Source organism: Miniopterus natalensis, chromosome 2 (genome assembly GCF_054644295.1).
Source record: "Miniopterus natalensis isolate mMinNat1 chromosome 2, mMinNat1.hap1, whole genome shotgun sequence".
Taxonomy (NCBI): Eukaryota; Metazoa; Chordata; class Mammalia; order Chiroptera; family Miniopteridae; genus Miniopterus; species Miniopterus natalensis.
The window spans coordinates 164,560,412-164,577,971 of NC_142082.1; the positions used below are offsets into that span (position 1 = coordinate 164,560,412).

The window sequence follows — 17,560 nt, forward strand, 5'->3', positions numbered from 1 at the left end:
ATTTCTTGGACCAAGTTTAGTTTCTTTACAGTCCCCTGAAGCCCCAAAGTTAATTTTCTTCTAAGGCTGTCAAGCTGTTCCTCCCTCCAGCAATGCTCTGCTCTTTCTTTCCATTTGTTTCCTGAATCCTGGTTAAGACCTAGCTGAAACCTCACCTGCTCCAGGAGCCTGATCTTTAACTCTTAGAGAACTTCAACCATACTCCATAATCGAGCACTCTCCTTATCTTTCACTCTCCTTTCCTTTATTATGACAGTGCCTTATCTTCTATATTACAGTCTGTGTCTCTTCGTTCCCTCAGCTAGACAGCTCTCAATGAGCAAGGACTATGTCGCATTTCTCTGTAACCCCTAAAGGACCTCACACCAAGTAAATCTACAATAGCTGCTCAGACTGAGCTGGCCAACTGAGGGGCCACCCTGCAGCCATTAAGGAAACTAGTGGTCCGCATACATTACAAGATCCCCTGGCTGTGAAGGAAGACCCCCTCTATCTTCCACTTCTCTCTCATACACACATTTATAAACATAAACTTGTCATTCAAGAGCATCAACCAAACTTAGCAACAGGAAAGCTTAGCTAAGTCCTTGATTTCCTTTTATCTGAATCAGACACAGTTATAGTCATGTTTCCCTTTGACCCGAACTTAAGTGATCCCAAGCCCTGTAACTTTATAGGCCTCTGGGTGATCCGGGTTCCACACTTCCACTAATACATATTCTCCATGCTTATTAAGTTCCCTTACTTCTGAACACATATAGCATTATGTTACTTCCTCACTCTGGCAACCAAATTTCCAGGAAACATCTGGAATAATATCAAGAGAGTTGGAGTTTGATCAAAACTACATCCTCAGCTTTACTCATTTGGAAATGACTAATTTCAACCCTTAGGTTTGAATTGAGTACAGATGGATGTGTGTTTCAGGGGTTTGCCAGCACTTTCCAACAGAGATGACAAGTCACCAAGGAAAGCCCTGAAACAGTGCTCACTCCTTCCACCCCAGGAGAACTACGGAGGTGCTGCGCAGTACTGTGAATACTGTTCCAGCTTTTCCAGCAATCCTGGGTAACTCCTGATGACTCAACGTGAACCCCAAAGTTCCTCAAACAGAATTAACTCAGCTTGTTTTACATGAATGCTCCAGAACACTGGTTCTCAACGTTACGGGTTCTAGAGCACTTTCTTTTTTAAAAAATTATTGATTTTTTTTATTTTGAGAGAGAGAGAGAAACATCAATTTGTTGTTCCACTTATTTATGCATTCATTGGTTGCTTCATCTATGTGCCCTGACCAGAGATAGAACCCACAACCTAGGTGTATCAGGGGTTAGCCACCGGGCCAGGGCCCCTAGAGCACTTTCATAAATACCAGGGCTCGGTTTCCTCCCTTCCCCACCCACCACGCTTCAAAGATTTCAATCTAACTGCTTTAGAGTGAGACTTATACATCAGTACTTTCTTAAAAGCAGCTCAGCTATACTGAATGAATTAAGGTATTATTGTTAAATATTTTAGGTATGATAACAGCATTGTGGCTTGTTTTCGAAAAGGAGTTCTTCATTGGTGGAAAAACTGGTGAAATTCAAATAAGGTCTTCATGTAGTTAACAGTATTGTAGCAGTGTGAATTTCCTGCTTTGATCACTGTACTCAGGATTCTGTGAGATGCTCACTTTAGAGGAAGCTGTGTGAGGGGTATACAGGAACTCTCTTAATTATTGTTGTGACTCTTTTCCAAGTCTAAGTTTCATTCAGATTTAAAACTTTCAAAAAAAGAGTCCTTCACTTTTAAAGATACATAAATATTTATGAATGAATAAATATTTATGAATGAAAGAATATGCTTGAGATTTACTGCAAAATAGACCAGTCGAGGAGGTGACAGGGAGTGGATGGAGGTATGGATGAAACAGGAGTGTTGACATGCTGATGTCTGCAGTAGGTGGGCACTGAGTACATGAAGGTCCACAGTATTTGTCAATACTTCAGTGTGTGTGTAAAACTTTCCATCATATAGACTGAAGGAAAATTCCCCGGTGATCCTGACACATCCTCGGGGCCAAGAAACACTGCTTTGAGTCTTGAAAACATATAATGAGGAGCTCTGTCTTATACCTCCAGCTGCAAAATACCTCACCTCACTCTTTAAAAATGAGCTAGTCAACCTTTCTGTCCTACACTGTCCTAAACTACAAAACAACAGACATGGATTAGAGGACCTTTCAAAAACAAGACAAGAAGCATTAAAAGTTGATTTTTTCTAAAATCTTCTCTCTGAAAGTTAATGTTGTAGTTTCTAGAATAATAGTAAAAAATGGTAAAGTCTTACTTATGTCTACAAGAACATTTCCCAAGAGGTTTCTTTAAAAATGCTACTTCTGTAAGATGTTAATAGATGTTACCTGATATAAGGGTTCTGAGGTCAAAAAGTTGAAAAGTGCTGGTTTTCTTTACTGTAAGATTCCTAAGAACCTTTAACACGATCATGTGCATTGAGGCTTTCCAAGGTGATAATGGAATATGCAGAAAGTTTTGTCTTCCCTACATGGACTAGTTTCACAGAACTTATTTTAGAAAATAGTTCTGTAGATCAGTGGTTTCAAATCCCAGGTAATGGAGAATGGCTTCAGAATCATTTGGTAAACTTATTAAAATAATGATTCACACCCAGCTGGCATTGCTCAGTGGTTGAGCACCGACCTATGAACCTGGAGGTTATGGGTCAATTCCCCATCAGGGCCCATGCCCGGGTTGTGCGCTCGATCCCCAGTAAAGGGGAGTGTGCAGGAGGCAGCCGATCAATGACTCTCTCATTATTGATGTTTCTATCTCTCTTTCCCTCTCCCTTCCTCTTTCTGAAATCAATAAAAACAAATAAAGAAATAAAAATAATGATTCACAAATCATAACCTAGACTATTGCAGGGACAGGAGGACTCAATATTAAAACAAACAAAAACCCAAGTGATTCTAATACATAATCATGTGTGGGACTTAAAGCGATGCAGATCATAATGTAGTAAAACATATTATACCATTTGAAAGGACACACCAATGCCAACAAATATGAAAGGTTATATTTAATAGTCTTCCAAATAAAAGACTTCCATGAGAGAAGCTTATATACATAAAACAGTTTGTGAAAGATATGTTCTAATATGCTGCAGGTGGTAGCAAATTTAAATCTATCAATATAACTGATGACTACTTTATAATTTCAAGGATGTACTGCGTCCATTACTGATAATGAATTTGCAGTGATTCTCAACCTTTCCTTGTGTGTTGCCTCACAAGGAAAGGTTGAGGCCTGAGTCATTGGCCAGAACTATTCTGTTAAACAACTCCAGAGGGTGCCATTCACATAAGCGGTTTCTCCGAGATAGAGCTCCTGATCTTTTCTTTATATGACACTACTTCAAGGTATCAGGAATATAAAGCCCTTCTTGAGTGAAAACATTGGAAATGTATTTACTTGCACCTTGGTACTCCCAGAGCTGTGCCATGCAGTGGCCCGGTCAATGATATATTTCAGTGCTTCAAAGAAGTACCTACTTACTGTTATTAACAATTACTCAACACCCTACCACGCTCCTTAGTTTACTAGGTACTTTCACATAAATTATTTTGTTTCTTTCCTTACAAAACCTTGTGGGTTAAATAGGCATAATGTTTCCAACCAACCAATAAGAATCACTGAGTTTTTCATGTGCTAACACAGTGAAAAATATAATTTTTAGGGAGATGTCAAGACTCCTGCTCTCAAAGAACTGATACCCTACTTGAAAATAAAATACAAATTACATATAGGAACCAGCTAAAGTCAGTTTGAAGGTGTAATATTAACTAGAGCAAATTAGTATGGCAGGGCTTTACACACACTAATAAGAGCTAACACTTACTTGAAATAAGTCAGTTGGAGAAATACAAATACCATATGATTTCACTTATACATGGAATCTAAAGAATAAAATAAATGAACAAACAAAATAGAAACTGGCTCATAGATACAGAGAACAGACTGGTGGTTGCCAGAGGGGAGGGGAGTTGGGGGAATGGGTGAAAAGGGTGAAGAGATTAAGAAGTACAGATTAGTAGATGTAAAGTACAGTACAGGGAATATAGTCAGTAATATTGTAATAACTATGGTGCCAGGTGGGTACTGGAACTATCAGGGGGAACTCTATATAAAGTATATTATTGGCTATCCACTAAGCTGTACACCTAAAAATGATACAAAATAATACTGAATGTAAACTGTAATTGAAAAATAAAATTTAAATTAAAAAAAAAGAGCTAACACTTAACTGAGCAATTTAATCTTCATGAAACCCTCAGGGTAGGTTACTACTTATTAGCCCCATTTTTCAAATGAGAAAACTGAGACCAAGAGGAGGTAAGTAACTTGCCCAAGCAAACAAGTGTCACCAGGATTCAAACTCCAAATTGGTCTAGCTCCATGAACCACTCTTTTCACCATCACATTTTACTGCTAAGAAAGACAATCCTCCAAAGCAACAAGGACAAATGTAGAAAATTATATGGAAAAATGACTGCTTTCCATAAAACTGCAATCACTGGCTCTACTGCCCAGTAGAGGACTCAGAGACTCACACTAATAAGTCAGCAATGTTATTTTCACACAGTACTTACCTCTTTGATTCGTTTAACCAAAGCATTCTGATCAAAAGCAACGGCCTCTGCACACTGATGGAGGTGATCCTGATATCGGAGGCAGAGCTGCAACACCTGTTGAGAATCCAGTTTCTCCAATTTGGTATTTGTTGGGGAAGTCTGGCCACTCAACAGCCCTTCAAAGCAGAAAAGAAAAAAAAATGAAATCAAATGAAATGGCAATCACTATCAGGAAACTTATGAATAAAGTAGCTTAATAAGTTTACTAAAGACTGGATAAGAGACCTAGATTTAATCTTGCATCTTTTGTTATATGCTAATAACAATCATAGCAACTATCATTTATGAGGCATCTATTACGTGCCAAGCACTGGCAAAGTGTTTTCTGTGCATTATTATATGCTCATAATCACCATGGAAAGTAAGGTGGTATTAGCCCCATTTTACAGATAAGGAATCCAAGACACAGAGAAGTTAAGTAATTTCCCTAAAGTCACATAGCTAGTAAGTGGCTTCTCCAAGATAGAACTCTTGACCTTATGATACTACTCCAAGTATCAGGGATATAAATTACTTCTTGATTGAAAACTTTAGAAGATGTATTTACTTAACTCCTTTTAATAATCAAAATGGTTGTCTGAGAAACTGCGAAAAAGAAAAAATGTATAAGGAAACTGTTAGGAGGAGATGCAAACATGAAAAGTTTAAAAAGCGAACAGAGTATCAGCTGACACACCATAAATCTCACTAGTCACATTTTCTTCCAACAGAAGTTTAGTTGTCTAACTATTAAGTTCCCTTACATTTGCATAGGACATTCTATTTTGAAAGCCTTTCCTACAGACTTATCTCACTTTTCTTTAAGGTATATAGAACAGGATAGTTATTAGCATTTACAGAAGAAATCAAGAGGCTAAATGACTTGCCCATGGTCACACAGCAAAGTCCTGACTGTAACACAAGTCCCCCAACTTTTGGCCAAGTGCATTCTGCCAACCCAAAGGTTCATACCTTTTGGGGGGTTAGGGCTCCTTTACCTTCTCAAACATTACTGAGGACCTCAAAGAGCTTTGGCTTATGTAGTTTATAAAAATATTCACCCATTAAAAATTAAACAGAGAAAATTCTTAAATATTTATTAAATCATTTAAAAATAACAATAACACCATTAAATGTTAACAAATAACATATTTTAAGAAAAAAGAATTATATTTTCCAAAACAAAAAAGTCAGAAGAGTGGCACTTGTTTACATTTGTCTAAGTCTTTTTCATGTCTGGCTTAATAGAAAACAGCTGGAGTTTCGTATCCACTGCTATGTTTAATCTGTCACTCTTTCACATCATGGAACCTCTGAAAAACTCTATTGTACACTTGTAAGAGAATGGGAGTAATGAGCAAATGTCTAAGTATTATTGTGAAAACGGTTTTGACCTGAGAGAATCCCAAGCAGGGTCCTGGGGCCCTCACGGGTTCCCCACCACCATACTAGTGATGCAGCAGGAGGAACACCAAAGTAAACATGACAAAGGGGCACACACTGGGCATGATGGGGGGACCTACCCACATCAAAAGTCATCTTAGGAACCCTTCCCCATTCCTGTCCCTGCCCACCAATGTCAAGCCCTTGCTGGTTCTGAGGTATTGGAGCCTAAGCCAGGGTACTTTTCTCCCCCAGACAGGCTGTGAAATGAGCTACCCAGCTGGGCAGCCCCAGAGAATCCTTGGAAGTACCAGTCACTGCTCTCAGATCTTCATCTGGCCTCACAGAGCAGAGCACAGGGTTGAACCCGAGGCACTGCCTCGCTCCCCCATTCCACTGCCAGCACTGGGTCCCTCGGCTGTTTTGCTGCTGATCCTAAACAAAGAGCCCCGTTACTCCAGCGACCTGCAGCTTTCGGTGCAGCTGGTATTTGCAGAAATGGGGATTTATTTTTTAACTGAAATTTTTATTGAGATCCTGTGTACAGGATCTTGTGTATCTCTTTACCCAGTTTCCCCCAAAGGTAACATCTTGCAAAACTACGCTGCAATATCACAACCAGGATATCGACATTGATACAGTTCACGGATCTTACTCAGATGTCCCCATTTTACTTACATTCACTTGTGTGTGTGTGTGTGTGTGTGTGTGTGCACGCACACAAGTTTGCGCACCAGTGTATGTAATTCTATGTGTAGGGTCCTGTGTCCTCCATCACCGTCACACACTGAGCCATCCCGCCGCACAAGGCTTCCATGTGCTGCTGCTTATAACCACATCCCCCTCTCATCCTTGCGAGGGAGCATCCTTAACCCCTAGCAAACACTAACCTGTGCACCATTTGTCACTTGAAAAATGTTTTATAAGTGGAATAATACAATATGCAACCTGTGGGGACTGACTTTTTCCACCAAACAAAATACATTAGAGATTTACCTAAGTTGTTGCATATTGTCAACAGTTGGTGCCTTTTTATTTCTGAGGAGTATTCCATAGCATGTATGTACCAGAGTCTGTTCAACCATTCACCTACTGAAGGACATTTAAGTGTTTCCAGTTTAGGGCTGTTACAAAACTTCTGTGAACAGTCGTGTGCAGGTTTATGTGTAAACATAAGTTTTTGTATCTCTGGTATAAATGCTCAAGAGAGCAATTTCTGAATCATATGGTAACTGCATGTTTAGTTTTATAAGAAACTGCTAGGTTTCTAGAGTGCCTCTAATCGAGATGGTGTTTTTTTTCAGACCACTGAAATTTCATAACATAATTATCAAGGGCTACCCTACCACTGACAAAGAGCACAGTCCCAGAAGCAGATCTGGGAGGGAAGATACCAAAAGCTTTTGCTGTAAATCCAAGACTGAAGTAGGAAAAGAGTGAGGACGCACCATGGAAAGAGGAACAATTTTGTGCCATCAATAGGGGGCCAGGATAATGCAGAAGTCATAAAGGAAACAATCATAAATTCGACAATATAAAAACCAAGATTCTCTAAGGCAAAAAAAACCCACACCAAACCTGGGAAAAATATTTGCAGCTCAAATCACAAAGGGTAAGTGTCCTATTATATAAAGAGCTCCTAGAAATTGGCAAGTTAAACATCAGCCAAAGACAGAGAGACAAAGGATCTGAAAGGGCATTTCACAGAAAAGGAAATACCAATGCCTCAGCTACAAAAAAAGATGCACAACCTCATTCATCATAAGAAAATTAAAACTTTACTGCTAGCCCATTTTTCACCTACCAAATTGGTAAAAGTCCAAAAGTATGATAAAAACTCCGTAGGTGGAACTATGAGGAAACAGGCATTGCTGATTCGTGTGTAAGTCATTACCACCTCCATAGAGGGCAACTTGGCATGGATATCAAAATTATAAATGCATAAAGCCTTTGATAGAGTAATTTCACTCCTAGGAATTTACATGTACATTAGCACATGTGTTAAATGATGTAAAATATATCTAAGATTATTCATTGCAGCAGTTATTATAATAGTAAAATATGAACAAACACCTCAAGGTCCATCAAGAGGGAGCTTGCTAATTAAACCATGGTGCAGCCATAAGTAGTAGAATACATAGAAAAGAATGGGGAAGCTCTGTAAGTAGTCACATAGAAAAATCTCCAAAAGATATTAAGTAATAAAAGAAAGGTATATATAATAACGTATGGAGTATGCTACCATTGTATAAAAGGGGAGGGACAAGTAAACAAAAATATATACTCACATTCTCTTATATTTACATAAAGAAACTGAAATGGCAAGAATTGGTTGGAGAACAAGGGTAGGGAGACTTTCATACATACTTTTAACATTTTTTAACCATATGAATGTATTTCCCTTTCAAATATTTTTAAACACTCATTTTAACAAAACGTGACCAAAGTATTTTCTACTTATTAGAATGGCTTCTTGGGCAGCTTTCCCTTCTTCCCTCACCCCAAGTATCATCAACTCTGTAAGTCAAAGCCAGTTCCTATCTTCCAAGGTTTGTGTGGATGAATATACCTTAAAACAGTGTCTTCTCCAAAGCCATTAAAAGTCTCATAACAAACTGTGAGCTGGTAGAACAGGAGCCATGCTTTACGTACCATTTTATCTCCTGTACTTGAAAGGTTCTCAAGTTAGGTTATGAGGATGCAGTTTTATTGCTGGGATTCCAAGAAAGAGTGAGTTGAGGAAGACTTTGGGAGGAAAAAAGGCTTTTTAGGGTCCCTACTCTGCATTCTCCATATATGCTTAAGAGTGAGGCTGGTCTCAGTCTGAACCTGCTCCTCCAAAGTGCGTAAGGGAAGTTTCCAGTGCTTGAGATGGCGCCTAGGAGCCCGTATTGCAGAACAGCAGGGGAAAAGCCACAGGGCCAGCCCCAGCTTCCTGAGGGCTGAAGCAGAGGACCCAGACCCAACTTCAGCTCCCAACATAAAACCCTTCCTCTTCCTCTTTTAAATAATCGGGGGAGGGTGGATTTCAAGAAAGCTACCAAGTCCAGAAGGCACCCTAAGGTGTTAAAGTGAAGTTGCCCAGCCAACTTCAAAGTAAAAGAAATTACACTTTAAATCACCCTTATAAATGACAATTGTACCCTCTAAATCATCTTTAAAAAAAAAAAAAAGAGCCCAGTTTCATGGGTCTATTGTCAGAATATGCTTCTCTGACTCACAGGAATCTCAGAAAATCTGCCACAAATCCTGCTCCAGATAACAGAAGGAACAAGAAGAGAAAAAACGATGGGCCCCTTTTTTCACAAGTCACAAAGCAGTGGCAACCCAGGCAAATTCTGGAGGCAATGGATACAGTGCTCCCATCGCTCTCACGTGTCAAGAACTCACCTGCCTCATTTTGATGAATGAACTACCCCTATATCTCCTGATAAAAGGAGGAGGGAGAACAGAAAGCTGGGTTAATTTAGAGATGGCAAATTCTGTCATTTTTACGAGACCGCAACCCACCAGACCTCAGAACTGTTTTTACTCTGAATGCACATTAAGAGTTTTACAAATTGTTGATGCTTTTGATGAGGTATGTACTCTCCTGCTCTCTCAATCCCCACCCAACCTCCCTCATTCACCTTCCCTACCTAACCTCTGAGGGCCCCTAGCTTTACCCCTGTTTTAATTCTTACTTACCAACTCTAATAATAACCTACACTCTTAAGTAATAGAGAGTGAACCATATATCACCTTGAAATTATTTTTTTATAATTTTATAAGTGTTCTTTATGGTTAAAATTTTATCATTTTTAAAATTTTTTATATAAATTTTCCAACATATAGAAACAGAAAAATATATACCCAAATATTCACCATATAGATTCAAAAACTAAGATTTTATCATATCTGCCCTGGCCAGTGGCTCAGTTGGTTGGAGCGTTGTCACATATACCAAAAGGGTTGTAGGTTCATACCTAAGTTGCAGGTCCCCGGTCAGGGTGTCTATGGGAGGCAACTGATCAATGTTTCTCTCTCACATCAATGTATCTCTCTCTCACTCTCTCTCCCCTCCCTCTTTCTCAAAAAAAAAAAAAAAAATCAATAAAAACATATCCTAGAGTGAAGATTTAAAAAATTTTTTAAAGACTTTATCATATCTATTTCACCTTTCTCTATTTTTTCTTTTCCCGAGCCCATTAAAAATCATGATATTTCACTCCTAATACACTGTTGTTCCACATATTAAATTAAAGTTTCTAAATTATGTCTTCCTTACTGAGCTAGGGAACAGGGCCATTACCCTCCGTTTTCTAATTCTTCTTTAGCTTAAAGCAGTGATGTACACAAAGTAGATGTTTATTGAGTTAAAAACCTGATCTAATAGATTCCATATATTAAGAGCTGGGTTTGCAGATGGTAAATGCTGGAGACATTTCCTAAGGCCCTGTTGAAACCACTTTGTTTGTACAGGAATGGAGAGCAGGCTCCAGGGAAGGCGAGGACCAAGGCTGACTATTACACAGATCAGCAAGCTGCCGTGTGCACCTACCTCTTTGTGTAAAGTGTTGAGTGGAAAAATCACCACGGTTAGAAATTTGGAAAATATTTTGCTGAGCAATCTTTTTCTTTCTGAAATGACAGGTAGGGGGGAAAATGTTTTTCTGAAATATAATAAAGAGCCATATGGGTATTAACCTGGGTTATTACCCAGCTGAATTCCTTGACTTTTAGAGGCTTAGTCACTTACAGGACTAGAAATGAATGTCATGAGTAGTGGGGCCCATATTTGAGAAACAGTATTAAAAGCTCCATTTCCTACCACAGAACCCAGAAAGCAGAATCTATGTAATTTTGGCAAAAGTTATTGTGAAGGTACAATTAAGCAACAACAGATTATGAGGAGAAAAAAATTCCCCTAAAACTAAGAAGGGATTTTTTGACTCAATTGGTTATGGTATATTTCAAAGACAAAAAAAAAAAAGCACAGAAACCATGTGTATTCTTTATGTAAATAAACTCTAGTTCTCAAAGGCACTCCTTCCCCTTATCTTAAAGAAAGGGGAAAGTCTAAAAACCTTTGTCCAACTTGAACAGGACCTTATGATGTGTGTTAGAGCTCAGTTCCTTTGCGGCATGTAGAAAAAGGGTGCCCTCCGCAACTGGTTCCCTTAGGAACTTGCATCTCCACTCAGTCACATCAGAGGAGCACCAGTCTCACCCAGAAGGAGCCGCTCAGAACGCCTATCATCGTTGTTTCGGTTAAACCATGTGGCTCAAGAAACTGCAAGTACAGACAAGCCCAATATAACATGCCAACTCACCACAATGCTCAGTGTGGATAAAAACATTGCTCCCAGGATCTCCCTCCTAACAGTTTCCTAAAAACACCAGAGGGCCAAAAAAAACCTGTCTCACTGAGGTAGTGCTATAGACTGAATGTCTGTGTTCCCCTCCAAACTCATATATTGAAACCTAGTCCCCAATGGCACGATCTGAGGAGGTGGAGCTTTTGGGGGGTTATCAGGTTATTAGGGTGGAGCCCTCATGCATGGAATTAGTACTATTCTAAAAGAGACCCCAGAGCCCTGGCCAGTGTGGCTCAGTTGGTTAAGCATCATCCTGTGCACTGAAAAATCACCAATTAGATTCCGGGTCAGGGCATATGCCCAGGTTGTGGCCTCAGTTCTTGGTGAGGGTACCTGCAGCTGATAGATGTTTCTTCTCATACCAATGTTTCTCTCTCTCTTCCTCTCCCTTCCTTTCTCTCTAAAAAAATCAATAAAAATACATTTTTTTTAAAAAGAGACCCCAGAGTGCTCACTTGCCCCTTCTAGCATGTGAGGACACAGCAAAAAGAAGGCTATGAATCAGGAAGCAAGCCCTCACCAGACACTGAATCAGCCACCACCTTGATCTTGAACTTTCTAGCCTCTAGAACTGTGAGAAACAAATTTCTGTTGTTTATAAGTCATCCATTCTATGGTATTTCGTTACAGCAGCCTGAACAGACTAAGACAGGAAAAGCTGAATTCAGCCCCATTATTTATTAGCTGTGTGAATTTGGACTATGTACCTTTATCTCTGAGCTTCAATTTTCTCATATGTAAAACGTGTAAAATGAAAACTCTAAAACATTGCTGAAAGAGACTGAAGAAGGCATAATAAATGGAAAGAGAGCTCATGTTTCATGAATTGGAAGACAATACTGTTAAGATGTCAATACTACCCAAAGAGATCTACAGATTCAATGCAACCCCTGTCAAAATTCTAATGACTTCTTTTTTTGGCAGAAATAGAAAAACCCATTTTAAAATTCATATGGGATATCAAAGGACTCCCAATAACCAAAACAATGAACAAAGCTGGAAGACTCACACTTCCTGATTTTGAAACTTACTACAAAGCTACAATAATCAAAATAATGTGGTACTGGCATAAAGAAAGACATAAGTCAATGGAATAGAATAGAGAGCCAGAAAGAAGTCCTCAAATATATGGTCAAATGATTTCCTACAAGGGATGATTCAAAAGCAGAAAGGACAGTCTTTCAAATAAATGGTGCTAAGAAAACTTGATATCCACATGCAAGAGAATGAAACAACTCTTATCTAATACCACATACAAAAATTAACTCAAAACGGACCAAAGACCTAAAACTATAAATCTCTTAGAAGAAAACATAGGGCAAAAGCTTCATGACGTTGAGTTTGGCAGTGATTTCTTAGCTATGACACCAAAGATACAGGCAACCAAAAGGAAAAAATAGACAAATTAGACTTCATGAAAATTTAAAGTTTTTACATCAAAAGGTACTATCAACAGAGTAAAAAAGGCAACCCACAAAACAGAAGAAAATGTTTGCAAATCATGTACCTGATAAGGGATTGATATTCAGAATAATATATAGAGAACTATCAAAACGCAACATAAGACAAACAAACAACCTGATTCAAAAGTAATCAAAAGACTTGAATAGACATTTCTCCAAAGAAGATATAAAATGGCCAATAAGCACATGAAAAGATGCTCAACAATACTAATTATAAGGGAGATGCAAATCAAAACTACAATGAGATACCACCCCATACTCATTAGAATGGCTACTATCAAAAACAATCAAAATGACAAGTGCTGGAGAGGACATGGATAAATTGAAACCCTTGTACACTGTTGATGGAAATATAAAATGGTACAGTCACTGTGGAAAACAGCATGTCAGTTTCTTGAAAAATTAAACATAGAACTAACATATGATTACTAGCAACTCAGCTTCTGAAAGTAATCATACTTTAATTCCATGTTAAATTTTTTCTCATTTATCCTTGTATTATTATTATTTTCCATATGAACTGTAAAAAGACTTTTGCCCCACCCTGTATGTTAAAGCCCTCTGTAAACAATAAGCTACATATTATTATAATTTACTAAAATTTAAGTAATGTCAGTAACTATATAAAGCATTTTACATTTCATGAGTACGAAAAACCATAGCTAGCATTAAAAATGGCACTCTCTTAGCCAAGCACTGCGCTAAGCATATTTTATAGTTTATCTTATTTGTCAGGATGACCTTAGGTGGCATTTTCTTGTCCCCTAGACTTAGTAAGTAAAGTCATATGGTAGTAATAATAATCTTGACAACAAATCACAGTAATGGGAATAAGTACTGGAATTAATGAAAGGAAAAATACTATAAATTAATGATTTTGGGTAACAGAAATATTACTGTAATTGAAGGGAGATCATACAGTAGCCAAAGCATGAGAGCTCTGGATTGCCAATTCTTGAAATTCCAGTGTGCATAATTTGGCAACTAACTTGAGGAATTAATTTAAAATACCACTTTCTTCTTAATTTATGCTTAAGATAGCTTTGCTTATTTGAGATATGGTTTGCAATCTAAATGTTTTCAGTAGCAACATAGCTCATTTATAACTAAATCTTACTCTTCGTGGGCTGTATCTCTGGAGCACAGTTGGTTAAAGGTTCATTTTTGGGATTTACCAGAGCATCGTTTTTGTGTATTATTATTGACATTCTTGCTCTCTCCCCAGTTACCCTGTAAGGTCCTTGAGGGAAGAAATCATGTATTTTTATCTCTGAAAGATCCAAGGCACATACAAGTGCCTTATGGACATATACAAAATAGTTCTGCATAGATGTTTGCTATTTCTAATACTGAGGAATGCCCGTATTTTAATGGGTTCTGCAACATACAGTTGGTGCGCCCTTGGACCTTGGCTAAAGATCTCTTAACTTCTGAAGGCTCGAGTGCCTGGTTACTCCACTCCATTTCCTCCAAGCAAAGTTCTGATTTAAATTTATTTCTCACCAGAGCAAGAGACACACATTCTGTTCATAGCTCTCCAAATAAATGAACTCATTCCCGCCTCTAAAGTAAACTTACGTCACCCATATATGAAGATATGGGCTCTTCTTGTTCGAGTAGTGAATGAGACTTTATCTATAAATCACTTGACTGCAGCCTTTTGAAAATTCAGCAAAGGCAGTTATGTGGAACTACAAGATAAAAGTGATATCAAAGGTCAACAAAACGGATTAAACTTTGCTCCTTTCCCCTAGCAACTATGTAAAAATACACACATCATATATCCATCCCATCATCACTCGGTCAAAATTTGATTGATCTAGAGTAATTAAATCATATATTCAGGAGGTCCACTCCTTGGTTCCTTGACCCTTGGTGTCAAGTTCACTGAGATAACATATCTGAATCCCAACGTAGCCATAAACACAAAGATTCCTATCACAGGGCTAACAGAGCTGGTTTCCACATTCCAAGTCCATCAAGCTTGTGCGTCACTGCCTTTGTTGTAGAAGATACTCAGGTTGTAAAAATTCAAACTTTTCCCACTATCCCTAAAGCACACAGCTGTGAAAACATCCTCCTTTATGAAACACATCAGTTGATAATATTCAGAAAACAATTATGTAATTATTTGTTACTCTTTTCTCATTCTGTGCTTTAGTTTCCCCAGAAACAGGAAGCAACACCATAGGGAACTGGGGAGAGATGGGCAACCGTAGGAAAGAAATCCTTGGTGTCCCAAACCAAGGGAGAGGAGCTGGGATTATTAAAGAGAAACAAGCAGAAGCAATACGCCTCCGATAATGATACACACACACAGCCAATGTGATACGCTAACCGAATAATAACCCAGCGATTTTCAACTGGTGGGGCACAAAAATTTTAAAACATGTACTACCTGACTATTTAGTTAGGGGCACTGACCTCTTTTCCCTTATACTGTCATATAAAAAAATGACAACAGCCAACACAACAAAAGCCGTCTGCCGTGAATGCCGTCTTGAACCATAAATATATAGGTCATATACCAGAGCTGCATATTATTGGTCACATACATAATAAGGTTGTGTCTGACTGGTTAATGCTTCATGCCAGAAATCCTTTATACAAGTATAGGCACCTGATTTTTTTTAAAGTCTTCTTTGGAGTAAAAAGGGTAGGTACTTACCAGTATTATTCCTTTTTGTAAATCAATCAAAATTTTACCTCTTTTTTTGTGAGATCAGCCAAAAATGTGCTTTTTGGTGTGCCACCGAATTTTAGTAATTAATTTATATGCGCCATGAGATGAAAAAGGTTGAAAATCTCTGGAGTAACCCAAAGACACGAACATCTTTAGAACAAATACATCTTATTTGATGATACTAATGTAAGTAAGTTAGGGAGACAAACTTGCAAACTGGTTTTAGAATTAGACCTGGGTTTAAATATTGGCTCTACCTTTAAAAGCTGTGTGACAGGAAAGGTCTTCAAACCTCTCTGAACCTCAGCATCTTCATCTGCCAAATGAGGATAATTTATACAAGGATTAAAGGAGATAATGTAACACCTTTGTTCAAAGAAGAAAGAAGAAAGGAAAAAGAAGGGGAAGAAAAGACAGGAAGAAAGAAAGAAGGCCACAGGTTGTTGGTATGTATTACTAGTGGAAAGGTGGGACTGTGTATACTAAAACCACTGCTCACCTGCAACTTCTAAGAAAAAAATAATAAAATGAGTAGTGCATAAAAGCACTCTGGAACTTTTCTGTCCACCAAGTATAAAAATATGTGGAAAGTTTTTCCATCCAACCTATGTTCACATATATAATTTTCACTATAAAGATAAGACAAAGCTAAATTATACCTTGGAAGGAAACAAAAACTAAAAAAAAAGTAAGTCAAACATGTTTGTTTTTATGTTAAGTATAGTTGAAACTAGTAGATAAATATATAAAGGTGAAATATTTCCAGACTTATTTTTAGGGAGCCTTCAATAAAAACAAATTAAACAATAAGTGAAAGTTATAGGAAATCAAATTTGGGCTTAAGTGAAGGCACCACATTGAACTAATCAAAGCTGTCCAATAAAGGAGCAGATTGCCTTGTATGACAATGAACTGCTTGGGATTAGATATTCAGCAAGTCATGGCCAGAAGTCTATCTACTTCGATGAGATATTCTACAAAATATACTCAATTCAGGGACTGTGCAAGAAGTAGGTTGTGTGATAAAACATTAAAAATCTCTTCCAATTCTAAGATTCTGTAATATTTTAATACTATAGAGTGTGATGCACAGCCAACTCTCCGGTATCAATGTCAGGGTAGAGTTCACCTAACTTTTCCCTAATTAAAGAAGGGTATGACATTCCTCTAAGAAACAGATTTGTCATTCAATTCAACATGTGAGAAGCTGGGTTAATGGCTCTCATGACCCTCAAAACCATACTGTTTTCCTCTCTCCTGGCCACTTTTTTCCCTCACTGGTTGCCTTGCTTATAATCTATTCAATCTAATTCCATAAATATTTACTGACCTCTACTAGAAATCTATCCAAAAGAAACAAACTGCAACTCAAAAGAAGATTTATATACCAAGGTTGTTTACTCCAGTATTATTTTAATATCAAAAATGTCCTCCAAAAGGAAAATGGTTATATAACTATACAACTATAATACATTTATACAAAGAAACGTTATACAGCTATTAACATGGTGTTTTCAAATAATATTCGATAATAGAGGAAATGCCACAATATAATCTTAAGTGAAATGTGATACAAAGACAAATTCAGCATGATTCTAATCACAAAGTACATGTATTTCATATATGTGCTTAACCTACAAGGAAATACAGAGCAAAATGTTAATAATATCTATGTTTAGGAGGTGGGATTTTTAATATTCTTTTTTAAAACCCTGTTTTCCAAATTATCTAAAATAATCGTATTGTCATTTTAAAAAAAGAAACATTTAAAAAATATATATATGAGCAAAAAAAGCTATGCTATAGATATACTGGATTTGTAACTCTGAAAGTGAAAACAATTCCTTTAAAAGGAGGAAGCCTGGTATAAAAAAATTAGTTTGTGTCTGACCCTGCATTTGAGATAGTTGCTAAGCACAGTGCTGTCTTTAAATTAATCAGTAAACAGGGAACAGCTGGGACAATATCCAGTTTTATTGAGGATGTAGAACAACAGGAACTC

At 37.7% G+C, this 17,560-nt stretch overlaps 1 protein-coding gene across 1 annotated transcript in view; it reads right to left on the reverse strand.

Annotated features, from left to right (window-relative positions):
• Positions 1-17,560, reverse strand: part of BORCS5 (BLOC-1 related complex subunit 5) — a 64,694-nt gene that overhangs the window by 18,996 nt on the left and 28,138 nt on the right. The window contains exon 3 of the mRNA XM_016197459.2: positions 4,652-4,809. Coding sequence (XP_016052945.1) covers positions 4,652-4,809 — 158 coding nt within the window. The remainder of the gene's footprint in view (positions 1-4,651; positions 4,810-17,560) is intronic.